Source organism: Bos javanicus, chromosome 27, assembly GCF_032452875.1.
Source record: "Bos javanicus breed banteng chromosome 27, ARS-OSU_banteng_1.0, whole genome shotgun sequence".
In the NCBI taxonomy this organism is placed as follows: Eukaryota; Metazoa; Chordata; class Mammalia; order Artiodactyla; family Bovidae; genus Bos; species Bos javanicus.
The window spans coordinates 20,891,281-20,918,312 of record NC_083894.1 but is presented as its reverse complement, the minus strand read 5'-3'; the positions used below and the strand labels follow the sequence as shown (position 1 = coordinate 20,918,312).

The 27,032-nt window shown below is 39.0% G+C and overlaps 1 protein-coding gene across 2 annotated transcripts in view; it reads right to left on the bottom strand.

The window, feature by feature from the left end:
• Window positions 1-27,032, bottom strand: part of MSR1 (macrophage scavenger receptor 1) — a 78,874-nt gene that overhangs the window by 29,395 nt on the left and 22,447 nt on the right. Inside the window, exons 5-9 of one of the 2 annotated variants that reach the window (XM_061404336.1) lie at window positions 26,622-26,808; window positions 23,035-23,115; window positions 19,811-19,900; window positions 13,002-13,055; window positions 7,580-8,602 (exon numbers count right to left, since the gene is read on the bottom strand). In XM_061404336.1, coding sequence (XP_061260320.1) covers window positions 8,592-8,602; window positions 13,002-13,055; window positions 19,811-19,900; window positions 23,035-23,115; window positions 26,622-26,808 — 423 coding nt within the window. In that variant the 3' untranslated portion in view covers window positions 7,580-8,591. Of the gene's footprint in view, window positions 1-7,579; window positions 8,603-13,001; window positions 13,056-19,810; window positions 19,901-23,034; window positions 23,116-26,621; window positions 26,809-27,032 lie in introns of those variants that run through there. The other variant, XM_061404335.1, reaches the window with a different exon arrangement.

Genomic DNA, 27,032 nt, shown 5'->3' with positions numbered 1-27,032 from the left:
TACTTATTTCCTAGGGTTGGAAGGAAGAGTAGACTACTGATAATTTTTATATATTTTTAAAAGTCTGTAAGAAAGATAAAAACAATATGTGAAATACTTATTTTACAAATAGCTCATTCATAGGTCTATAATCATAAGGTGTCAAACAAAAAATAATGAGCAAGTAATTTACAGAAGAAGATTTTTTAATCTGAGAAAATAATTTCAAATTAGTGCAAGTTAACCAGTTCAGTGGCCATTGTTGTTGTTTTTTTTTTTGTCTGTTTGTTTATTGAAGGCTTATTTTTAAAGGAAGAAGTAAAACAACTAAATTAAATATCTGGAATAAAGGAATAGCTAAATTAATTATAGTATATACATTAGATGGATAGTTTTAGAGGCATTAAACATAACTGTCAAAGGAATAATGTAGAAAATGAAAAAAATGGTAATATAAAATTAAGTGATATTAATATTTTATTTTACTATGCCAAAAAGTTGATATTTAAAAAGACTAGAAGGAAGTATCCAAGAATATTGACAGTAATTTTGTATAGGGGACAGGGGTTGAATATAAAATCTTTTTCTTATTTTCTGAAATTATAATATTTTTAAAATTAGGATTAATTAAAATAAGTGGTGGCCAGATATTCACTAATGTCCTTACTGTTTTAAAGGGTCTATTACTCAAATAAAGCCAAAATTCATAAAACTGAGGAAAAGAACAAGCTTAGAATGAGAGATCTTGTATAGTGTTTTTTATATAAAACAGAAAATAATACCATCTCCCATTTATGCAAACATACATATGTAGCAAATATACAGAAGCATGAATGGAAATAAACATGTAACTCCATGATGGAAATTTAACCTAGAAAACAAGACAGGCAAGCATAAATGGAACTTCAGCTGTGCAAGTTAGCATACTTCTTAAAAAAAAAAAATATGTGTAGTCAGTATGGTAGAAAGACAACACCTCTAAAATGCAGGTGGTATATACATGATTACGTATCAGCTATTTGTTGTAAATGTTCTTTCTTCCTGTCTTTATATTTGAAATCTATTTTATTTAAAGAAGTCTATTTTAAGTCTCATGTTCACAGGGCTACTGATGGAGCCATCCATAAGCCCAAAATAAATTATAGAAATGCTTCATATGTAAGTCTTTTCTTGAAAGTTAGGAAAAAATATTATGAATCTGCATAGCATAGAACAGGAAGGCAGCAGGGCACAACCTTTAAAAGAATGACAGAGATGTTGAGGACACAGCATGAACTGGTTAGCACCAACTAGGTCCAAAATGGTGCACAAGTGAACTTCCACTAGACCTTCAGCCTCATTATGCACTCATTATAATACATCAGAAAGCTAAACTCACCTACAGACACCAGGACAGTTCTAAGCCCAGCCATAAAAAGGCTAAAGTGGGCAGTGCCCCAATTCCTGGAAATCTCCACTCCATCCCCAAAATAGTTGGAATAATACTCCCACTCATTAGCCTATAAAAACTAACCACCCTGTATTTTAGGGCCTCTTACCTTCTGAGATGGAGTGTGTATCTTCCTGAATTAGCCATCTTTTACTTGTGACTCTTGAATTCTTTCCTGAGGGAAGCCAAGAACCCACACTAGGCACCATCCCAGGGACTCGCCTGAGACCCCAGATGTGACCATCCTCTTGCACCCCACTTCCTTTCCTGCAACAAGCTCCAGCTTTCAAAATTGTAATTTGAAAAGAAAAGTCGAGAAGAATGTGAATTCTGAGGCATCCCTGCATGTATCCGGCACTGCTACTTGAGTGGAAGAAAAGAATGGAGGTTAAAATGACTTGAGGAGTGTAGTTATTTCATTTCAAATATTATGATATTGCTTGCCTTATTGTCATGCTTTCTTTACTTTAAATTATTTAGTGGAATTACAATTTAGGGTTAAATTTATTACCCAATGGTAATTATTGTATCTGAGCTCCAAATGTAGCAAAAGTTTTTTGTAAAAGTCTAGTTGCAAGTTGACCCAGAAGTCCTTGTAATATAACAAAATTCCTCTGGAAAGGGACCTGATTTTTTTTTAAGATAATTAGTCTAGTGAAGTACTTAACTATGAAAGGCACAATCTGGTGTGAAATAAAATTCATACTTTATGGCAAGATCAAAACATTTAAACATAAAATTTTTTCTGCCCTTTGGCCTCTTCTGCCCCTAATGTTCACTGTATATCTGCATTATGTATCAACCAGATCTCAACCATCAGCAGAAAGACCTGCTCAACAATAAACAGCAACAGTGTCCTAGCATCAAGACAATTCCTTAAATATAACATTCCCTCTAGAGCTTGTAAGGGGTCACATGACCTAGCACGATGACCTGAAGATTTGGATTATGTAAACTATCAATAATAACATCATTTGATATACATCCCTCTGTCTCAAAAACTTACACAACTGGGCCTTGACTTCTAATGGAGCTCTCTGAGATGCTCTTCCCAAGCTATCATCCTCAAATTTGGCTCAAATGAAATTTTCCATTTCTTCCTTCAATTGACAGATTAATTTTTCTTTTACAATGGATATCAGATGTCTGCAGAAATATGTTGAATTTCTTGGAAAAATACTTTAACAGATTTTGAATCTTGATCTGGAAGTTGAAGGAAACAAGTATTCTGGAAATCCCAAAACAAAGTAAAGAGGAGAAACAGGAGGGAGAAGATCCCAGCTGAGCAGGGGTGTGCAAAGTTTTTTGGCTGGAGGGTAGAATCTGAGGATAGCGGCCAGTGAGGAAAATTTGGTGTCTAATCTAGTTGGTTTTCAACAGAGTCAAGTTCAAGGCTCAGCTTGAAGTTGTAGACTTTTCTGCTCACATTTCCTGTTAGGCATGATTCTTCAGTAAAATTCTCTTACATCCCCAGGTAGAATTAGGGAACATTCTCAAATGAAGGGAGACATGTGGTGGTCATTGTTGGAATGAGAGATGTCGGGGGGGGGGGGGGCGGGAAGCAACAACAAAGATGCGTGGGTGTGTGAGTTTCCTCAGGCTACTATAGTCAATGACCAACCCAGACAGCATATTCAAAAGCAGAGACATTACCTTGCCAACAAAGTTCCGTCTAGTCAAGGCTATGGTTTTTCCAGTGGTCATGTATGGATGTGAGAGTTGGACTATAAAGAAAGCTGAGTGCCAAAGAATTGATGCTTTTGAACTTTGGTGTTGGAGAAGATTTTTGAGAGTCCCTTGGACTGCAAGGAGATCCAACCAATCCATCCTAAAGGAAATCAGTCCTGGGTATTCATTGGAAGGACGGGTGTTGAAGCTGAAACTCCAATATTTGGCCACCTGATGTGAAGAGCTGACTCATTGGAAAAGACCCTGATGCTGGGAAAGATTTAGGGCAGGAGGAGAAGGGGACAACAGAGGATGAGATGGCTGGATGGCATCACCAACTTGATGGACATAGGTTTGGGTAGACTCCGGGAGTTACTGATAGACAGGGAGGCCTGGCGTGTTGTGGTTCATGGGGTTGCCAAGAGTCGGACACGACTGAGAGACTGAACTGAACTGAACAATAGTAAATGGTCACAAACTGTGCAGCTTAAAACAACAGAACTTTATTCTTGCAGTACTGGAGGGCAGAAGTCTGAAATCAAGATGGTGGCAGAGCCTTGTTTTCTTTGAAGCCTCTGGGGAGAATCTATCCTTCTTTGTCTTAAGTTTCTCATGGCTTCAGCAAGTCTTAGTATTGTTTGGCTTGTAACCAGATCACTCTAATCCTTGTCTCTGTCTCCACGTGGTCTTCACTGTGTCTCTATGGCATTCTCTTCTTATCAAGATGTCCATCGCTGGCTTCAGGGCCCACCAGAATCCAGTATGACCTCATCTTAGCTTAACTACACCTGCAAAGACCCTACTTCCTAATAAAGGCACGTTCTGAGGTTTCAGGAGAAAAGGAATTGCTAGAAACCCTATTAAACCCACTATCACAGTTGTCACGGGGATTTGAAAGAGGAGATGAAGGGAATATAATTTTTTCATATTTTCATCAAACTGCTTTCTAAAGCAGGCACAATTCCAGGAGGTACTGGAATTGCCTTAGAATATGAGGGTGGTGCTCAATTTATTACAATTTTATTTCAGGATTAAAGGACTGACTGCTCCCCCCCCCCCACCATGCCCCAGATTTCAGGACTGCGGAATAGCTGGGTAGCAGACATGTGGTTGCACTGGAAATTAGAAACTTAGCAAAATTAACAATGATGACAGTGAACACCCATAGTTCAATAACCAAAAGATTGAGAATGTGTTACATCAAAATAAATGTTAGTAAACCTAGATGATACTGAGTAAATACGTTACAACTTAAAAGTTCTTACTTTGCAGTGGATTAAGCAGGATGTGAGTGAGAACACAGCAGAATCAGGGGGTGAGGGTAACCAGAGCGTCCAGGAAGGGTCCTGCAGGGTAAGCCACAGTGGGAGATATTTCTGGGACACTTCATGTGCGAGCAAGTAACTCCGCTGGCTGTTCTAAGGAATCTGACCTTGAGATTCGCATTGTAGGGAGCACAGTAGCCAGAGAACCAGGTTAAGGGGGCAAATGATCCGTTGTGACCTGGGAATTCCCTGGTGGTCCAGTGGTTAGGACTCTGTGTGTTCATAAAAGAAACAATCTTGTATTAGTGTAAGATGATGTTTACTGCAGAACAGGAAGCCAGGACCCGGTTCTCTGAAGAAGGAAGGAAAGTCATTTGGACCTCCAAGCTCGTGGAGACATGGGAAATGGCGTGTTGGGTCTCTCTGCTCCATCTGAACTCTAGCACATACCTGGGTGAATTACAAACTTTGCTGATGCAAAAGACCTGGCTGGAACTGTATTGATTTTTTTTTTTTTCCCTTCTCATTATCTCTGCTGAGAGTCAAGCTGTGAGACAGCTGGGATAGGTCCTAAACAGGACCAGTGCTAAGCCCTAGGCTCATTACTGATTTAAATCTCTAGTTCAATTTACAAGACATATTAGATATACACACTATTAAGGAATACATCTATTGCTTCTTAATGGAACACTATGTGTTTTTAGCAACCATTTGTGGAATCACATAAAGCTGAAAACACCACATAACTGTTGAGAATGATCAGTGTTTATGTAAGTTACATGGAGCCATCACTGCTCAGGGGACACTGCTCTGCTGAAGCCCAGCTGGGCCACTGAGGAAAGGATAGTGAGCAGTAAAACAAGAAACATGACGAAAGAAATGGGACATCCAAGCAGCAACAAAATTGGGAAAAAAATGTGTTCAAATTGAGCCAGTTACTGAAATAAAGATAGAATATTAACAGGTAGCATCTTCCCCTGGCACACACGAGTAGCTCTCAGCAAAGTAATGGAAGCTTGGTGAGCATTCCAGAAAGACTATGTTTCTGAGTTAATATTCTTTAGGGAGAGACTGGAGGCAGTGGCTGGAACAGGATATGATGGAAGAAACATCAACAGAGATTAAACGAGAATGCTTTCTTGGAATCTGACCTAGTGGAATTCATGTTCTAAGAACTTTTTCTTCCTTAAGGTCTTCAAATGATTATAGCCATCCTAGATAATCAAATTGCTCATTACAAATCTCTTTCTCTCCCTTCCTTCTCCCTCTCTCCGCACCCTCCATATATTTGTGGTATTTATATATAAAAATATAGAAAACTAGTGTAGGAGTGTTGGATGGAGTCATAGAAACAAATAGGAACGTTGCAGATCAACACATCAGGTTTTGCGTTTCTGTTCTACCACTTATTACAGGTGAGCTTCAGTTTCTAATCTATAAAATGGGAATGATGATAAGACTTACCTCAAAGGCTCTTCTGAAGATCAGATGAGATAATGCATTAAAGCCCCTGGTGCTGAGCAAATGTTCTCCAAACACTCATTATTATAATTATTTTATGGTTGGAGAAGCAGCCTTGACTTTGGTCAGCTGATTGCTTTGAGAAAGACAGGGATTCATTCAAGGGTGTGCTGAGTCCTCAGCAGTAATCAAATGAAAGACATACTGATATTTCATATCGTGCTATGAGTTTCATTGTATGTAGTCTTATTGGGTAAAAAGCACAGTAGAAAACACGGACATTAGTACTTGGTATCTTTAGGACAGAGCATCACACAAAGTATTTAATTGTACAGCAGGAATTCATTTGCCTGAAACACATATGCTTCGAAGTTAGGGTGAGAACACAGCAGACTATTAGGACAAGCGTTAGAACTTGATGCAGACTTATTTTCTTTTTACTATATGTTATTAAATTGGGTGCCATGTGTGCATTTGAACTGGGCATTCAGCATCTACTTTTGTCTAGAGAAAAAGCCCTTCTGCCCTAATGTGGAAAGTTCAGGTTAGTATTTCACACATGTAAAGAAGTTCTTTGTAGTCTGGGGAGCCAGATAGCTTGTGAACTGAATCCCCTAGCATGGTGTCCCAGGGTGTCTGGGTTCAGGGTCATCCTGAGGCCAACGTAGACCAAGTCCTGTTGGAAGGAAAGATGGCTCTCAGCTGTCGCCTGGCCCCCAGCACAGAAAAAGGTAGGACATCCAATGAAACCACAGGCCAAGAGATCCGACTCATCTTCAGACATCTGCAATAATTGGCTCCTCAACATTGCTAGTTTGCTAGCACTGAGGATGGGTGGTCTGATTGCTCCCTGTCCCTCTTCTCCTGGAGACATTAGTGTTGAGCCGGCACAAACCCAGAGTACCACTGACAACTCTAATCTGTTTCAACCTTTCCTGGAGCTTTCTCATCAGCAGCGTCATGGGCTCATCCTTCGTTCCTCAGAGCCTGGAACTCCTGTTTTATTAGCCTGACATTTTGTTCTGACCTGTGTTGACAGCTTCTGGCCTCTGGTGGGCACTCTGTTTAATCACTCCTTTTATTTATAACTTAACGCTCTTTTCCTCGGCTCAGACAAACTCATTGATTTGTGATCTGGTCACACTTGCGTTGCTCTATCTAATGTAAAATCTTATCCGAGTCTCCAGCATCTCTTTTTTGTCCATGGCATTTATTTGGCTTCTTGCATTTTCATTTGGCACACACTCATGTTCTGATTGTGGATTTAAATGTCTGCATTAGACCAGTGAGAAAGAATAGCTCCAGGTTAGAGAGACCCACCGGGAACTATGCCTTATGAGTGTTAAGCACGTCATGATTTTACAGAGCCATCTACATACATGGAGTATCTTATGTGACTCTCACGACAACACTGTGAGGTGAGTGATACAATGCCCATTTCACAGGCGAGGGAATGAAAGTGGGCAGACACACAGGGATGCTACTGAGAATTCTCCTAGAACTTTAATATCCTGAATCCTGGGACTGTATGTGTTAAAACTTGAAGGGAAGGAGAGGTGAGGAAATTCCATCTTTTGATTAATAGAGAGAGATAGACATTCAAAATGAACAAGGAATCCCATAGCTTTCTTTTTTTGTAGTTTGTCTTTTCCTACTTTTTCTCCTTTCTCATTTTCAGCTTTTTTACCTACAAAAAATATCTCCAGTTCTGCTGAAATATTTCTTTTTCTCCAGGATCTAAACAGAATATTTAAAGCACAAAGAATTGCTTAAAAAATGGTTTTCTTTATAGTTTTTATTGAGTAACATAACTAACACACTTCGAAACTTTGTTTTTACATGTGCGTTTACCAAGGATATTAAATGAAGCAGGCTGGTGAAAAGAGCTTTATAGAATAAAATAGTTTCAGCATTATTTTTTTATGATCAAAATATTCTTGCTTGAAAGAGCCTGGTAATTTAAGGCAACAAATTTTGATTTTTTTTTTTTTGGCTAAAAAATTTTGAAGGAACTGCCCCAGCTCCACTTGACTTCATGACAAAACTTGAAAAACATATGCCATAAACTGGAGAATAAGAAGACAAAGTAAACGAAGAGGAATTGAAGACTCTTGATCCCCTCTGAACACCCACGGAGCCCAGTTCCCTCCCCCATCTAGCCCTGCTCTAATGCATAACTGCTTGTGTCCATGGCTATGTTTTTCAGGGACAATTAGTTCTGGAAGGCCAGAGACAACAGCTATCTTATTAGCTGTTAAGTCTAGCTCCAGGAGGTATATGGTAAACATATGCTGAACAAACAAATGGATTCCTTTATGGCATCACTATCTCTGGCTGAGACTGATATGTTTGAGGGTAAAGAACTCACATATAATCTGTTACCATGAAATTTCTCCTGGGAGCCAATGGATTCGGGAGACACTAGATGAGTGAGTGGCAGAGTGATCCTGGCCTGGCTCTGAGAAGGGTAGGAGAAAGCAGTCTGCAAGTCAATCCATGGAGGCATCCCAGCTCAGGGACAGTGGTCATGGAGAGGTGCTGGAGAGCGGACAGGTATGAGCAGGGGAGCAGAGGCCCCAACAGCACCAAAAAACCAGGAGAGGAAGGCATGTGGAAGCTGATACCATGTGGGAACCAAGGTTGTTTGGAGGAGCCACAAGGGAATCCTGGAGTCAGATGTGCTGATGACTTGTCCAGAGATGAAGGGCCTTTTAATGAGATGGTAGCACGGGGTGTCCCGCCCAACCCACCTGATCTTCAAAGGGGCCTGCCCTAATACGATCAGGGAGTTATCCTGGTCCTGACACATATATGAAAGAGGAAATAAGAATGAAATTAGAACATGCTTCAGCACCATACACAAAAACAAATGCAAAATGGATTAAAGGCCTAAATGTAAAACCAGGTACTATCAAAATCTTAGAGGAAAACATAGAACACTCTCTGACAAATATCATAGCAAGATCTTTTTTGACCTACCTCCTAGAGTAATGAGAATAAAAACAAAAATAAGCAAATAGGACCTAAGTAAACGTATAAGCTTTGGCATAGCAAAGAAAATCATAAACAAAATGAAAAAACAACCCACATAATGGGAGAAAATATTTGCAAAGTGACCGACAAGGGATTCATTTCCAAAATATACAAACAGCTCAAGGGGCTCAATACCAAGGAAACAAACAGCCCAATCAATAAATGGGCAGAAGATCTAAATAAACATTTCTTTAAAGAAGATACACACATGGCCAAGAGGCACATGAAAAGATGCTCAACATCACTAATTACCCGAGTGAAAGAAAGAAAGTGAAGTTGCTCAGTCGTGTCCGACTCTTTGCGACCCCATGGACTGTAGCCCACAGGCTCCTCCGTCCATGGGATTTTCCAAGCAAGAATACTGGAGTGGGTTGCCATTTCCTTCTCCAGGAGATCTTCCCAACCTAGGGACTGAACCCGGGTCTTCTGCATTGTAAGCAGAAGCTTTAACATCTGAGCCACCAGAGAAGTTTGAGCCACCAGGGAATTACCAGAGTAATGCAAATCAAAACTACAATGAGGTATCACCTCACACAGATCAGAATGGCCATCATTTAAAAATCTACAAATGATAAATGCTTGCAAGGGTGTGAAGAAAAGAGAACCCTCCTACACTGTTGGTGAGAATCTAAATTGGTATAGCCATTACTAAGAACAGTATGGAGGTTCCTTAAAAAACTAAAAATAGAACTACCATATGATTCAGCATTCCCACTCCTGGGCATATATCCAGAGAAAGCCATAATTGGAAAAGACACATGTACCACAGTGCTCATTGCAGGACTATTTACAATACCCAGGACATGGAAGCAACCTAAATGTCTATCAACAGAGGAATGGATAAAGAAGAGGTGGTGTGGAAAATTACTCAGCCATAAAAAAGAATAAAGTAATGTTGTTTGCAGCAACATGGTTGGAGCTAGAAATTGTCATACTAAATTAAGTGAGTCAGACACAGAAAGACAAATATCATAAGACACTGATTATATGTGGAATCTAAAAGAATGATACAAATGAACCTATATGCAAAATGGAAACAGAGTCACGGATACAGAAAAGAAAAAAAATATTAAAAAAAAGAAAACAGTTACCAAAGAGGAAGGGGGGAGGGATAACTTGGGAGACTGGGATTTTCATATACACTCCACTATATGTAAAATAGATAACTAACAAGGACCTACTGTATAGCACAAGGAATTCTACTTAACACTCTGTAATGATCTATAAAGGAATAGAATCTAAAAAAGAGTGGATATATGTATATGTATAACTGATTCACTCTGCTGTATAGCAAAAACTAACACAACACTATAAATCGACTACATGTGTGTGCACTAAGTCGCTTCAGTTGTGTCCAACTCTGCGACCCTATAGACCGTAGCCCTCTAGGCTCCTCTGTCCATGGGATTCTCCAGGCAAGAATACTGGAGTGGGTTGCCATGCCCTCCTCCAGGGGATCTTCCCGATCTAGGGACTGAGCCCGAGTCTCTTATGTGTCCTACTTTGGCAGGTGGGTTCTTTACTATTAGTGCCACCTGGGAAACCAAATCAACTGTATTCAAATAAAACTTAATTAAAAAAAAGCTGAACCCCCCCCAAAACAAAATAGGAAGTCAATGATTATTTTCATTATATTTAAATCACACTTGAAAAATATTTTTAAAAATTACAGCAAAATAATTCAGCATCAATTTTCATATATCAGAATTAATTGAAGATGTGGGGGATAAGGCACTTTCGTACAGAATAAATTGGTGCAACCTTTTAGGAGCCATTTGCAAAAATCCACCAAATTGTAAAATGCATGTCACCTTTCAATTATTGATTCTACTTCTAGCAAATTCTCTATTAAAAAACATTCCCAAAAGATCATGTAAGAGAGTGCTGAAAGTAGCATTGTTTCTTTTTTTTTTTTAATTTTATTTTATTTTTAAACTTTACATAATTGTATTAGTTTTGCCAAATATCAAAATGAATCCGCCACAGGTAAGCCAAGCTAAAGCAAACAAAAATCAAGTGTTCATCATTAGGGAATTGAATGACATATTATGCCAATTAGGGCAGCACTATATTAATGGAATAGTGTGTAGCCACTGAGAGAGAAAAAAGTACCCTAAGTATTGCCATGGCAGATGATTGGTATGCTAACTTAAAGAAGAAGACAGACTACTCTGTGTAGACGTTTCTGGATATGATCCTTCTGTGTTTTTGAAACAGTATGGAATTACATACTCTTTATGGGAGGATACATGGAGAGGAATCTGGAGGCTATGCACACACATTTACACATGGAAATTCCTCTTAACACTTCTTCAAAGAAAGCAAGCACATAAACTTCAAAACAGCCATGAAAATACCTATAACTGAAAACATTTCTGAACACATCTGAAAACAAAAAATGTTCAAAGCATTTGAAAGCCTCAGGTAACAAAAGAAAGGGTGGGTGTTTGGTTAAACAGGCTGCAAAATAAAGGTTTCCCTTATTTGCCAAGCTTGGCCACAGTCAAGGTTAAGAAACTCAGAGAATGTCTTAAGAAAAGACAAGAAGGAGATAAAGAACCAAAGATGGAGAGTCCCATGAACAGAGGAACCTGGCAGGCTACAGTTCTTGGGGTCGCAAGAGTCAGACATGACTTAGTGACTAAACCACCACCAAAGGAAGAAATAAATTTTGAGATAAACATGCAGATAGAGAAGAATTACACAGGAGCTCAATGAAAATAAGTGGGTGATGGGGGAAAGGGGAAGAAATGGAATAAAAAGTAAACAGCTGATCAAAGTGACCACATCAAATAATAAATGGACACAAAGGAGACTTTTTCCTATCCATGGACTGTAGCCTGTCAGGCTCCTCTGTCCATGGGACTGTCTTGGCAAGAATACCGGAGTGGGTTGCCATTTCCTTCTCCAGGGAAACTTCCTGATTCAGGGATCAAACCCACGTCTCCTGAATCTCCTGCATTGGCAGGCAGATTCTTTACCACTGAGCCACCTGAGAAGCCTTCAATACAATAACAACAACACTAATAATCACTGACTCACACTAAAGCACTTTGAGGATAAACAACACTTAGTATTGTTCAATTTAAGGGCACACACAGTTCAACAATGAAGCAATTACGGAAACGATTGTAGAAAGCATCATGTGGTTATACCACACTTAAATGGCTGGCATTCACAGTGGTGATCCTAAGTTGCCTAAATGTGTCATCCACACACACTATTAGGTTAAAATAATTAATTTTAATAAGACAGAAAAATTAGTACTGCAGTTTTAAAACAATAATTACAATGGAGAACTGCTAGATTTTTATGGTTCCATGAAAGGATTTGCCAAAATCTGTCTCAATCAGATTCCTGATGGGTACAGATCATGATCATCTCTGTGTGTATCCCCTATTTTCACAGCACACACACATATACACATTACATGCAGTGCCTAGCGCGGATGCAGAGGAGCAACACATTGGTTTCTGAGAAGTCAAATGTGAATTCCCTTTCAAAATTTTTTCATTATATCTGGTAGGTTCAGACTAGACATACAAGTGTTGACTTATAAAGATAAGTCATCTAATATTTAGTTTTCAAGGTCCAATTTACAAATTCTCTACACTAGAATATAAAATCACCGTTCCATTCACAGGGAGTCCTGTTGTGAAATCTATGCTATTGCAGTTTTGAAGGTCTGGGATATTGAATATTACTTGTCAAGTTTTTAACAAAACAAAACACAAAAAATCCCAGCTGTCACAGAATTAGTCTGTCAGGGTTCTTAGATTGTGCAAATTCCTATATGTAACATTTCAGTTATTTTGGTTAGTAGGTAAGGAGGCTGTAATTGTTTCTATTCATAAGCTTGATTTTCCTTCAGCAGATTGAAATTGGCTTGAAAATTGAGCAATTTTCTGTGTGAAATTTTTAGAACATTACGCTCATCACAAAAACTAAATACAAATGGGTAATGAGATTTAGAGTTGTGTAATTTAATCTATTTGCTTTATTCCAATTAGCACAGTTTACTTGTAGAAAACTGTGGCTGACTTTCAAAGCATCTATGGATCAACAATGAAGTTCTCAACCTCTACCTCAAGCGTAGCCCACCACTGTCACAAGCTTGTTTATTACAGAGCCACAGAGGAAAAAAAAACAAGAAATTATAAACTTACTTTGCATGCTTCCACTCCCTTTTTCTCCCTTCTGGCCTTTTTGTCCATTAAGTCCTTAAAAAAAAAAAAAAAGGGAAAAAAATTAATGTAGGCAATTCACAATGCTTGCCCTAAAAGGAGACAGAGCATGGTGAGGTCATCCAGAACATCAATGTATAACAACCTACAGATGCTCAGACATAATAATGCTGATGATGATGATGGTGACGACGATAGCTATCATTTTAGAAGGCTATTATGAACTTGGCATTTTATGGGTAGGTCCTTTACATACATTATCTCAGATTCCTTACCAGGGCATTAAGTGTTCCATTTTCCTAAAGTAAGCAAAACTGAGGAGTAAGCAGTTTGTTTGGGGCGTGTGCATGCTCCTTTTTGTCCTTTTTCTCTGTCTTCCTCCCTTCCCCAGAAAGTCTAGTGTCCACCATCTCATCCCAAACCTTGATTTTCCATTCCTTTACAATTTTTCTATCTTACTTTCTATTTCTTTTTTTGTGTGGAGCCTCTCAAAGACTGAGCTGTGAAAAGAACTGGGAGTACTGAGATCCTGACTACCTCTGTACTGGGGAAAGCTGGGAAGGTTTGAGGGGGTGTCTAAACCTCTAGGCTTCAAGAAATTTTGAGAAATTTTGGCTTTGTGAAATTTCATTCACATAGTTAGAGGTGTGGTACAAAAGGTATTCTAATAAGGTTTAGGGCTTCAGATACTTATGGAAACATTGCTAAGACCCTGCTCTTTGCTAATGGATTGCTATTTAACCCATGGTTCCATTCAGAAAGGTAGATCCAGAGGATCAGTCCTTAGCACCAACAAGAGACTTCACGAGGGACAATCCCGTCCCATGAGAGGGGTGCTGCTCTCGCTTATTGATTCTCCTTCCAAGGGTCCTCAGTTGGCTGTCTTGCAAATAATAACCTTCCTGGTATAAAATGCATGACTGAGCACAGTGCTATCCAGCTCTAAGTCAAAATCTTTATTAACATTCTTGATTTCCTCCAATAACACCAAGGACTGCTCTCTTTTCATCCAAGAACTCAGAAAGCAGAGTTCAAAAACTCATGAGCTTTGGAATAATAACAATCATTTTAAAATCTCTTGTGTTGAATTATTTTGCTTGGCCACTTATTAGGTATGTGGCTCAGAACAGGTCTTTAAACCTTTCTGAGCTAAAGTTTATTCTTCTTTCAAATGAAAAAAAACCAATACTTTCTATTGTAGAGTTGCCTGGGAAATTAGCAACCATGTTTATAAAAGGCCTTGCCCATAAGAGATGCATGTGAGAGATGGTAGCTCTCATTATTTGTTGTACAACATCACTTAGCTAGAATGGTCTCCATGATTTTATTCTCAGTGAATCAGAGAGGATATTTTCATTTCAGTTCACCTTTTTATGGTACATTTATTTTAAACTTTATTTTTCAGTTTTACTTTTTATTTTGGATTTTATTTTTTTAACTGTTTTTTCCTCTAGTTTACTTTGCTTCATCTATGCTTTGTTTTTGAACACTTGTCCTTATTTGACTTTTTGAGAAGATTTTTTTTTGATCCCCAACTTACTACATTTAAAAAAATACAAAATAATGTGGATTTTATTAAAAATTAAAATTTCATTAAAATTCTATTGTGAAGATTTCATGAAATACCAACCATTCTTTATCAGAGTATGATAAAGAGAAAGTCTCTAATTGTTTTACACCTATGAATACAATGTACATCATTAAATTCACTTTTTACTAATGATTCAGTCATTTCAGGTAATATTAAATTGACAAGAATCATTAATCTTGCACAAAGTACCCAAGACCATTTCTACTTTTTTGGGGGGGTGGATGGTAGGCTTTTATGAGATATAATAACAAAGTTTTAGACTTCCTCAAGAGAAAAAATCTAAGATATTAAACAAAAATTGGGGATAGAGGTTTAAAACGGTGTAACTGGTCAGTTCTAATTCTTTTCAGAGAAGATAATAAACAATCTTATCATTCTAGCACTATTTTCACAATTAGAAAATAGTTGTAAGATGATTCTTGGAAGTCTTTTCATACTGCAATTTGTCTTCAATATTTGAACAACAGAACGGTTTAAACCAAAGATCTGAGCAAATGACCCACTTTTCTTCTTATAAATAAAAACGAATGTTTTATGTCATTTTAGCATGTTTCAGAGATTTCCTCACAGACAGCATTTGGAAGTCTTTTTCACACCTGAACACATGAAAAACATCTTTTCTAGAGAACAGGGGCTCCTCTCTCCTTTATGAAGCAATGCCTTAGGGTAAAAGTGAGCCCAACAACGTTGTCAAAATCTGGAGTTAACCACCTCTTGTCAGATATGTCACTCTTTCATCAAAAATAAAGAACTAATATTTCTGACAATCACTGAAAAATAAGAAGTAGATGGTATGTAACGTACTGCCACTCTAAATTCTAAGATGAGAGGAGCTATTCTCACCGATATCATTATGACGCCGGGCATTTTCAGAGCCCCTGCCACGAGCCAGGCTCTGGGTTCCCGTTTTCACACGTAGGCACACTCAGCTCAGCCAGTCTCTCCATGTCGATTCAGACGTGACAGCCTCCCTCCTCGGCCCCCTCCTGCTTCTTCCCGTCTCCTAGATCCTTCCCCTTCCACCCTCTTCCTAACGTGTCACAGTCTGTTTCACCTTTCTTTCCTCTGTATCTTCAGGAACTCCTGTATTTCATCTGGCCATCAGCCTTTAAATAGTATTCAAATTACCCTCCAAAGAAAACACAAAATCAAAAGAAAGAACTGAGCTCCTCCTCTCCCTAGGAAGAGCCTGACCTCTCTACCCCCATCTACAGTCCCTGCCACCAGCTACCTCTGGGCCTTCCCTAATCTGGCTTCCACCCAACCCCACAAAAACTGCTCTCAATAAAGGCAACGTCCTCATAGCAAAAAATGCCAAGAGCTTTCTGTGGGCTGCATCTTACTTGACCGACTTGTGCAACTGTCTGCCTTTTCCACTTCACCTTGTCTGGGCTCTCCTCCTCACTTGGGCTCCTTTGCTGTTTCTGCTCTGTCTGTACTTCCGGAACCACTTCAGCCTTTATCCTAGGCTCCTTCTCTTCTCACTGCCTACCCAAGAACTACTATTAAAATAAATGATTATTAAAATTCATTGACCTCAGTGAACATTTAAATGAGACTGACTACAACTTTGTCTTTTTACATCTGGCTTCACCTCTGAGTTTCAAATCCATATATTCGACTATCTATAAATATCTCCATGAATAGCACAGAGAAAGTGTTTCATAATCGTTTGTCAAATAAATAAATGAATTTGTTATGGTCTATAGCTTTAGATACTCCTAAGAAAGACCATAACTCATTCTTAGAATCAGACTTTGAATGGATTCCAAGAGAAGTAAATTATTTACATTGCTGGAAAATCTAGTTCATTTAAACAGGTTCTATTCAGAGTCCTTTAGGGATTTTAAATATATGTAAGGTTACACATTAATTAAATCTTCCAAGCTCTCTTCAATAAACCTGTTGGGATAATAAATGCTCTATAAATCTGAGATGGATCAAGAAGAAAGTCTTCCCTTTTTCTGCTTATATGTTTATATTTTATCAGTTAAGACTGTGTCTTCTTTACTTCTCATTCCCTTGTACCAAGCATTGTCCCTTGTGTGTGTGTGTGTGTCTGTGTATTATATATATGGGGTGGGGAGTACTTAATACACATGGAAGAAAGAGGGCAGGGTTGGGAAGAAAAGGAGAGCAGGAGAGAAAATAGGAGAAAATAAATAGGACTGCTTTTTAAAAAACTTTTTTGCTTTGAAATCTGTTAATGCTTTGACATCACTCAGACAGTCCAGGCTGTCATTATTTAGAAGATGACAATTCATAGATTTTATTTCTAATTTTATTTATTTATTTATTTATTTGGACTTTTGTATGGAAGGACTCATTTACTGTTTTAATCTGAAGTATAACTAAACTAGTACCAGGCACTGCTGCTCACATTTCCAGCAAATTTGAATCTTTTAATAAGGAAGGGATATCCTGAGAATATCTTCGGTCAAGGGATTTATTACCTCTGTACAGAGTTACTGTTTCTCCACATTTCTTTACTGGAAATGTGGTTCTCAAACTCTGATCCCTGGATCAGCATCATCACTATTACCTGGAAACTTGCAAAGAGTAAACATTCTTGGGGGAACCCAATTCTTAATCTACTGTATTATAAACTCTGGAGTTGGTGCCCAGGAGCCCAGGAAGTTGTTTTAACAGGGCCCTACAGGTGATTCCAATGCCTGCTGAAGCCTGAAAACCACAGACAAAAATGGTATACTATGCATCTTTAGGCCAGCTCCCATAGGACTTTCTTTAACACCTTGTCCTGCTGTATGGAATTAATCATTCCACTGCCTACTTCCACCGGAGAAGGCAATGGCACCCCACTCCAGTACTCTTGCCTGGAAAATCCCATGGATGGAGGAGCCTGGTGGGCTGCAGTCCATGGGGTTGCGAAGAGTCAGACACGACTGAGAGATTTCACTTTCACTTTTCACTTTCATGCATTGGAGGAGGAAATGGCAACCCACTCCAGTGTTCTTGCCTGGAGAATCCCAGGGACGGGAGAGCCTGGTGGGCTGATGTCTATGGGGTTGCTCAGAGCCGGACATGACTGAAGCGATTTAGCAGCAGCAGCAGCAGCCTACTTCCACAGCATCCAGCTCCCATTACTTCTATTCTACTGTACAAATGTTTATTACTTACCACTTGGCAATATAGCTAATTGCTTCTGCATTTTTCTGCCCCTGCTCCCTTCTAAAATTTCTGTGCAAAGTTCACAATTCAGGCTTAGGCTACTGGCATAAGGAGTAGACATAGTATCATCGTGTATGCAAATTATAACGGGCCCAAGCATGTCGATTATTAAGTACTAATAAAACAACATCTGCTGGATCATCAAAAAAGCAAGAGAGTTCCAGAAAAACATCATTTCTGCTTTATTGACTATGCCAAAGCCTTTGACTGTGTGGATCACAATCAACTGTGGAAAATTCTGAGAGAGATGGGAATACCAGACCACCTGACCTGCCTCCTGAGAAACCTGTATGCAGGTCAGGAAGCAACAGTTAGAACTGGACATGGAACAACAGACTGGTTCCACATAGGAAAGGGAGTACGTCAAGGCTGTATATTGTCACCCTGCTTATTTAACTTATGTGCAAAGTACATCATCTGAAATGCGAGGCTGGAAGAAGCACAAGCTGGAATCAAGACTGCCAGAAGAAATATCAATAACCTCAGATATGCAGATGACACCACCCTTATGGCAGAAAGTGAAGAACTAAAGAGCCTCTTGATGAAAGTGAAAGAGGAAAGAGAAAAAGTTGGGTTAAAGCTCAACATTCAGAAAACTAAGATCATGGCATCCAGTCCCATCACTTCATGGGAAATAGATGGGGAAACAGTGGAAACAGTGTCAGACTTTATTTTTCTGGGCTCCAACATCACTGCAGATGTTGATTGCAGCCATGAAATTAAAAGATGCTTACTCCTTTGGAAGGAAACTTATGACCAACTTAGACAGCATATTCAAAAGCAGAGACATTACTTTGTCAACAAAGGTCTGTCTAGTCAAGGCTATGGTTTTTCCAGTGGTCATGTATGGATGTGAGAGTTGACTATCGGAGAAGGCAATGGCACCCCACTCCAGTACTCTTGCCTGGAAAATCCCATGGACAGAGGAGCCTGGTAGGCTCCAGTCCATGGGGTCACTAAGAGTCAGACACCACTGAGCGACTTCACTTTCACTTTTCACTTTCATGCATTGGAGAAGGAAATGGCAACCCACTCCAGTGTTCTTGCCTGGAGAATCCCAGGGACAGAGGAGCTTGGTGGGCTGCTGTCTATGGGGTTGCACAGAGTCGGACACGACTGAAGTGACTTAGCAGCAGCAGCAGCAGAGAGTTGACTATAAAGAAAGCTGAACACAGAAGAATTGATGCTTTTGAACTATGGTGTTGGAGAAGACTCTTGAGAGTCCCTTGGACTTCAAGGAGATTCAACCAGTCCACCCTAAAGGAGATCAGTCCTGGGTGTTCATTGGAGGGACTGATGTTGAAGCTGAAACTCCAATAATTTGGCCACCTGATGCGAAGAGCTGACTCATTTGAAAAGACCCTGATGCTGAGAAAGATTGAAGGCAGGAGGAAAAGGGGACGACAGAGGATGAGATGGTTGGATGGCATCACTGACTCGATGGACATGGGTTTGGGTAAACTCCGGGAGCTGGTGATGGACAGGGAGGTCTGGCATGCTGCAGTTCATGGGGTCGCAAGAGTTGGACACGACTGAGCCACTGAACTGAACTGATACAGTAGAAGGCAAATTATCTTACAAAGGATAGGATTTCAGGTCTACCTGTGTTTTGTTAATTATAACTTAAGAGGATTTGAAGGGTTTTGGTTAAAGGGGGGTTAATATTGTTTATTATTATTGGTTATTTGGTTAGTATTTTGCTTTTTCGTTTTCTTTGCCAGTCTCGCACTCTCTTTATTCTATGATAGATGGCGATTTACAGTGGTGTGAAGCTGATAGATCCTCTGTTGTGGTTTTATATTAAATTGTTTTCCTTTAGTAAACAGAAACCTTGCTCACATGGACAGAAATCAGTTTCAATATGTTTCAGATCACAAAATAAACTGCATGTAACTGCTACTGTTCATAACATGATGACCATTGTTTTTGTTATCTAAGAAGTTGAAAGGAATATCAATGATCTGGTGTTTATTTTCATGTTCTATAGAGAGAATATGCATTATCAGAATACCTGGCTTCCCGGTCTTCCCCATTGGTCCTGGGAATCCTCGAATTCCAGGTAAACCAGAGATCCCCCGATCACCTTTAAGACCTGGAGTACCTACACGGTAAATGAAGGGAGAAAAAAAAAACAGTAGTAATAATTCATTTTTCATAACAATTTGAGAAAATAATGAAGCAATCTAATTTCACTAATGAATATGAAAGAGGTGAATCTCCAAGGTGGAGGAATAATGTCTTTCCTAAAATTTCATGTGTAGAAATCGATAGATAACATCAACAGTAAGTGGAAAAACATTAGTGCATACACAGCAGATATTCAACAGGTAACATCTTGTTAATAGAAATAAAAACACATGAGGAAACAAATCTTAAAGTTTTAATTAGAAGGTTTATGTAGTCTAATCAGGTATCTTCAAATGGCAGGATTTTGCTGTGGCTGAAGTGATAACTTGGAAATGTAAGCTAAAAATTGGATTTTTAAGATTTGTCCCAGAGAAATCCCAACTCAAGCAATGGGAAATATCAAAGAATATTTATTAAAGAAAACTAGGTACAAGTAAAGGAATGTATTACTCTTATCTTGCATGCTCTTGTTTATACCTACTCCATTGTAATCCCAAACAATAATGTAACTGTGTCTGTGCGTGTGTCTCCTAGGCACAGGGAAAGTATTCAGTAAAAACTTTGTAAAATAAATTTTAAAGTAAAAGGTCATAGGTCATTCTCCTTGACATGCTGCCAAGGAAACAGCACACTGAAATGATTTTGTATTATATTATTTGAGATAAAGCACAGTTTAACATAATATCCACCACAGTATATAAGTAACAATTATAATATATTTGCTGTATTGATTATTTAAAAGTACTAACATAAATAATGGACTCCAATATCCTTGCCTGGGAAATGCCACAGATAGAGGCACTTGGCGGGCTGCAGTCCATAGAGTTGCAAAGAGTTGGACACAACTTGGAAACTGAACATCAGGATAAACACTTATTTTTCTCAGACTTTCATATCGTGGTTGAGTGTCAAGCTGAGTTTAGTGGGCTTAACTGCATGTGTATGTGGGGTTTTAATAAACCTGCTTAAATCAGAAAGTAGAATTATCAAGACAGTCCATTATATACTTTTAAGCTCCTGATTCCAGCCAGTTCTACACATGAGGCAAATGGGCAATGTGGGAAAGAGCAAAACAGAATGCAGCAGTTAGGTAGGAGAGATGCCTTATAATTGAATATTTTTGCTGCAGTGCACCAAATCAAATGGCAACCTAATAATCTAAGAGTCAGTTTATCACTCCCACAGGGAAATCTGCTTCTCTTTAGTGGGGCCAGATAATGCTTGTTTGTATACAGGAGCAGCACCAATAGCCACAGACTAAAGCCTCCCGTAAAGAATCAAAGCAGCTTTGCAACAGTATCTGTTTATGGTATTAACAAAAACGGAAACTTTTAAATCCCCCTTTCTATTTCATACATCCATAGTTCCGAAACAGCTACAAAAGATGTTCCCAAGATGAAGCTTTGGACAGCAAGTTTTAGCCCAGACTGAACTTTTATGGTTGAGTTATAAAGCTTTGACAATTGCAATTTGTAACGGAGGAGCTGACAGACCTTTGACAATAGCCACTCTGGCAGATAATATAACACTGGTTACTTCCCCTGCTCATGACATTAACACACCATTGCTAAGCTCTGCCAGGTGCTAGTCAAGTGGAAAGACTTTTTTGAATAAAGGATCTTACCTGGTATTACTTTCAAAGGCACAGCAACAATTCACTATCTCTATATATTTTTTTTCTTTAAAGGAATTTAAATTAAAAAAAAAAATGTACATGTTATATACCGGCTTTAAATGGCAACCCACTCCAGTATTCATGCCTGGAAAATCCCATGGACCAAGGAGTCTGGTGGGCTACAATCCATGGTGTCGCAAAGAGTTGGACACAACTGAGCGACTTCTGTGTGTGTGTGTTTAAGCTCTATGACATAAAGGGCAGGCTTGTGTCAAATTCGTGCTTTTCATTTTTAAAAACTGTTTTTCTGATGTAAGCTGGGCTGGTCGATACATTGATCAGAAAGAAGGACATTTTATATAATCAAAAGACAGAAAAATAAGATGAAATCCTTACTATTTAGGTATTTTGGGAGAGGGCAGAACAAACCATTTTAGTTGTAATTAGACTGTGCAATGTACTCCCCACCTTCAGCAATCATATAGGTATTTGATTTTGAACCATGAATAACATGGTGATCATGTTCTTGTTATTATCTTCTTTATTTTTTGAGAGCAGAAAAAGTTCATGATCTTTCTCTTTTTCTGTCTTCTATTATCTTCTTTCAAAATATTGCTTTCAAGATTACAAAATAGACTGAAGAAAGTAATTTGAAACATTTTGCTCTGAGTAAGATACAGAGACTAACTGACAGCAAAGGTAAAATTCATCCGTATTCTAGTCAATATTTATATTGAAACTGCAGAGGTTTAGAAGAAGGCAATGGCACCTCACTCCAGTACTCTTGCCAAAATCCCATGGACGGAGGAGCCTGGTGGGCTGCAGTCCATGGGGTCGCTAAGAGTCGGACAAGACTGAATTACTTCACTTTCACTTTTCATTTTCATGCATTGGAGAAGGAAATGGCACCCCACTCCAGTGTTCTTGCCTGGAGAATCCCAAGGACGGGGGAGCCTGATGGGCTGCCGTCTATGGGGTCACACAGAGTCGGACATGACTGACACGACTTAGCAGCAGCAGCAGCAGCAGCAGAGGTTTAAGCAGGTATGTTCAGTTAAGGACTATATAAGGAATATGATCCAATTCGCCTTTGACTCATTTTATTTATTTATTTTTTGTATCTTTAAAACCAGATAACGTGTAAATATAATCAATGTGAAGGTAGTTTTCATATTTTCCTTCACCTGTGACTTCAAACTAGTTCTGCCAAATACTGTTTGCGGTCAGTGATACAGACAGCCTTCCCTAGAATTAACGAACAACCTCATGTTGTTAACATTCTTCAAAAATAAAGAATCAGTGCTTACCATTCTGAACATAGAGGTGATGAGGCTACCTGAACACTTAATATGCCCTCAATACACACATACACACACACGCACGAACACACACCCCACAGAGAACCAATCAAATATGTCAACCCTCCTTCCTCATACATGGCTGTACACTACTCAGCTCTGTGGTACATAGTGGAGTAGTTACTATTACCATACCTATTAGACCTGGAAAGCCTGGTATACCATTTTGTCCAGGAGGGCCTCTATCTCCTTTTTCACCTGGAGGTCCAGGAGGACCTTTAAAAAAAATAAATGACAATTACTAATCATAGTTTTAAAGCAAGGGTAAAATAAATTTCTCACCTGTCAAGACAGTTACATAGGTAAATCCAAAGCCTTTTGTTTGTTGCACAGTTATACAGAATGAACGAGACTGACCTTCCTGGATGGAAGCGGTGTAGCCAGCTACTGAGTACTACAAAGAGATAGCCCTAAACTAGACAGCCTGATTACAGATTAAGTACTTATGTGTGCTGAGCACTGTTCTGCATTCTCAGATCCTGGCGGCAGAGAGAGACACTGAGTCAATGACAGGACAAGTCCACATTAGTACTGTGTACCTACTGGGAATGAAACCCAGCGCCCCTAAAACTGAGTTTCCTTGCCGAGTTTATGATTAACCTCTCTATCCAATATTTTATTCCCCTTGTCTTACCCATGCTCCCCTCAGGATTGAGCAGCATCAAAGAAAAGGGGGATCAAGAAGGATCTTCGGGACCTACCCAGCCCAAGGCTCTCCAGGTTCCCTTGTTTCTTGTTTGTAGAGAAAAGTCTTTAGTTTCCTAGGCCTTCCTGGAGCTCCAATGAGCAGGCACAAGCGGTTAACAATGAGACAAGTGAGGGGGTGCAGACAGAAAGCAGTAGTCCAGCAAGGTAGCTTCAAGTTCAGAGTCCTAGTTCTTCCCCAACAATATATGTAACAATCTGACACATGTCTGAGTTGATCTGCAGACACCAAGCTGCTCATGGAGGTGAAGGATGGAAACTATGTTCAGACCACTAGCACACGGAGACTCCTGATTCACAGGAACCAGAAGGTTGATGATTAAGTTTCCGGGAACATCTCCCTGTTACCTCACCACCAGGCAGATTTCACTATATTAAGTTAGATGTTCTGTGGAAAATGTCCAAGTAGAGTCATATGTGGTACCGTCAAAGGAAACAGAAGTCCATACAAAGTAGATGACCAAAACCATATTGTTGAAAATGAGAGCCTTGGGTATTTGTTAGAGAGATGCACGTCAGCACGAGGAGCAGTGGTTGAAAAGACTTGACTGAGGAGGTAGGATTGGAGTGGACTTTGAAGAATGGGTAGAATGAGAAGAAAGACTTCTGGATAAGTGGGAGATATTGGGGAAAGACAGTAAAGTGAAACCGAGTAAAGGAATAACTTTTCGAGTATAATATTAAGTAGAATCCCAAGTTGGATATAGATGTTATAAAATAAGATGGATGTTGCAGGGGAAATTTTGACTACTTGGCATGGCAATTATTAATACCACAGTGTCCCCCAGTACTGAGTCTGATCAACACTGATTAAGTCACTTAAATTTTCTGTGTCCAAGAAACAGATGGCACTATGTCCCTCTTCTTCACAGAGTGCCACAGGACAAGTATTAATCTCTAAAACATAGCAATGTTTTAAAATAAGCATTTTCAACTTCCATGGTTCAGCCGCATACCCCAAGGACAATACACAGTCATAGTTGGCATCACTGGTTAAACAGCGCTCGTTTACAAATTGTAATCAGGTGGGAAGATGTAAGACCTGAAAAATTCTAAGAAGGGACTACATAAATAGAGATAATGTGATGAGTAAGTATATTCTGTCCATTTTCTTTGCTTCTTTTGAAATACTTGCCCCTGCTTTTCTCCATTTTCCTGAACTGTTTCTGATTTTGCAGGGTCCAAATTGGGTTTTAGGACCTTCCTTCCCTGATAACTTAATTTTCCAAATATCCACGGCACATTTGCCATTTCAATGGCACATTTTCCATTTCCCTTCATATACACCACTGGGCTATAATGTTTTATTGCATTTTCATTACAATAATAACCCTACATATTATAGGAAGGGTGAAAGCCTAGACAAAATGAGGAAAATCTAATTCATAATTCTATCATCTTAAGAGAATAACCTCTAATATTTATCTTTTCTATTTATGTTGTATATTTTTTTGCCTCTTTGCTTTTTTAAAAATATAATCATCATGTAAATTATATACCACTGGGCATTAAGTAGCTGTAGTAACAACCAGCAAGTTCTCCTAAGCTATAGCTTAATGTTGGAAACATATACTTAGGTGTCCACAAGTGATGTCATGGTTCTATATCAGTGGGAATCCATGCATCTCCTATTCCTGCAGCAAGTACTTCTTCCCAACAAAGGGGTTTTAACCCCACAACTGTGAACATGGCTATAGGTCATTCATCTCTGCACAGTGACAACAGAGCAGGAAAGTAGGCCAGAAAGACTCAATTTGCAGCTTGAATTTTGCTGAGCAAATTGAAGGGAAGCAAATCTACAGTACTCCAGGGTGAATTTTGACAAAAGAGTGCATACGCAAAGACTTTGATTCAGTGATTAGGACCCTAAACCAAGATAGACATTTCAGGAAAAACTATACAGCATGAGACAAAAAACAAGGGACACAAACTAGCTGTGGACTCTCAGCCTCTGAGATTAAGAGTTTTCACCATTTCTTTAATAAATCAATATTCAAAAAACTAAGATCATGGAACCCAGTCCCATCACTTCATGGCAAACAGATGGGAAACAATGGAAACAGTGACAGACTTAATTTTCTTGGGCTCCAAAAATCACTGCAGATAGTGACTGCAGCCATGAAATTAAAAGACGCTTGCCCCTTGGAAGAAAAGCTATGACCAACCTAGACAGCATTTTAAAAAGCAGAGACATTAGTATGCCAACAAAGGCCCATCTAGTCAAAGCTATGGTTTTTCCAATAGTCATGTATGGATGTGAGAGTTGGACTATAAAGAAGGCTGAGAACCAAAGAATTGATGCTTTTGAACTGTGGTGTTGGAGAAGACTCTTTAGGGGCTCTTGGACTGCAAGGAGATCCAACCAATCCCTCCTAAAGGAAATCAGTCCTGAATATTCCTTGGAAGGACTGAGGCTGAAGCTGAAACTCCCAACACTTTGGCCACCTGATGAGAAGAACTCACTCATTGGAAAAAACCCTGATGCTGGGGAAGATTGAAGGAAGGAGAAGGGGATGACAGAGGATGAGATGATTGGATGACATCACCGACTTGATGGACATGAGTTTGAGTAAGCTCAGGGAGTTGGTGATAGACAGGGAAGCCTGGCGTGCTGCAGTCCATGGGGTGGCAAAGAGTCAGACACAACTGAGAGACTGAACTGAACTGAACTGATAGCCGATTAACAATGTTGTGATAGATTCAGTGAGGGTACTCAGCCACACATATACATGTATACATTCTCTCCCAAACTCCCCTCCATCCAAGCTGCCACATAACACTAAGCAGAGTTCCCTGTGCTATAAAGTAGGTCCCTATTGGTTATCAATTTTAAATATAGCAGAGGACAGTTATCTTAACACATCTTGAAAAGATCTCAAGACTCCTTCCTCTGGATATTTGTAATAAATATATGCTCCAAAACTGTTTGAAAACTATATAATTTCCAATACCAAATTTCTACATGTATCAGTACATCTTAGTATATCATTTTCTGGAGGAATGAGAAGATACATTACCTTGGAGTAAAGTGATATTTTTCAATGTCTGAGAATGTTCCCAATCCTTCAGCCTCAGATCATTAGTGATATTATTCAACAGTTTCATTTCCCCTTTTATTTCCTGTTCCAAATATACTTGTTTTTCATCTAGAGACTTAATTTCTGCTGATGCATTGTATATACGCTCCTCTAATTTACGCATCTCCTGTGAAACACAAGCCAACATCCGCAATTTCTGTTACATACACAATTATCAAATATATAAGTTTAAGAAGCCCTACGAGTCAGATTTTTTAAAAATGGATAATATTACAATAATATTATGGAATAAGAATATGGAAATTAGAGAATAACTTTAAAACAGTAATTCTTTGGTTTTGAAGCATTTCCTCTTTTAACTGAATGGCTTATTTCTACACTCTGCCAGAA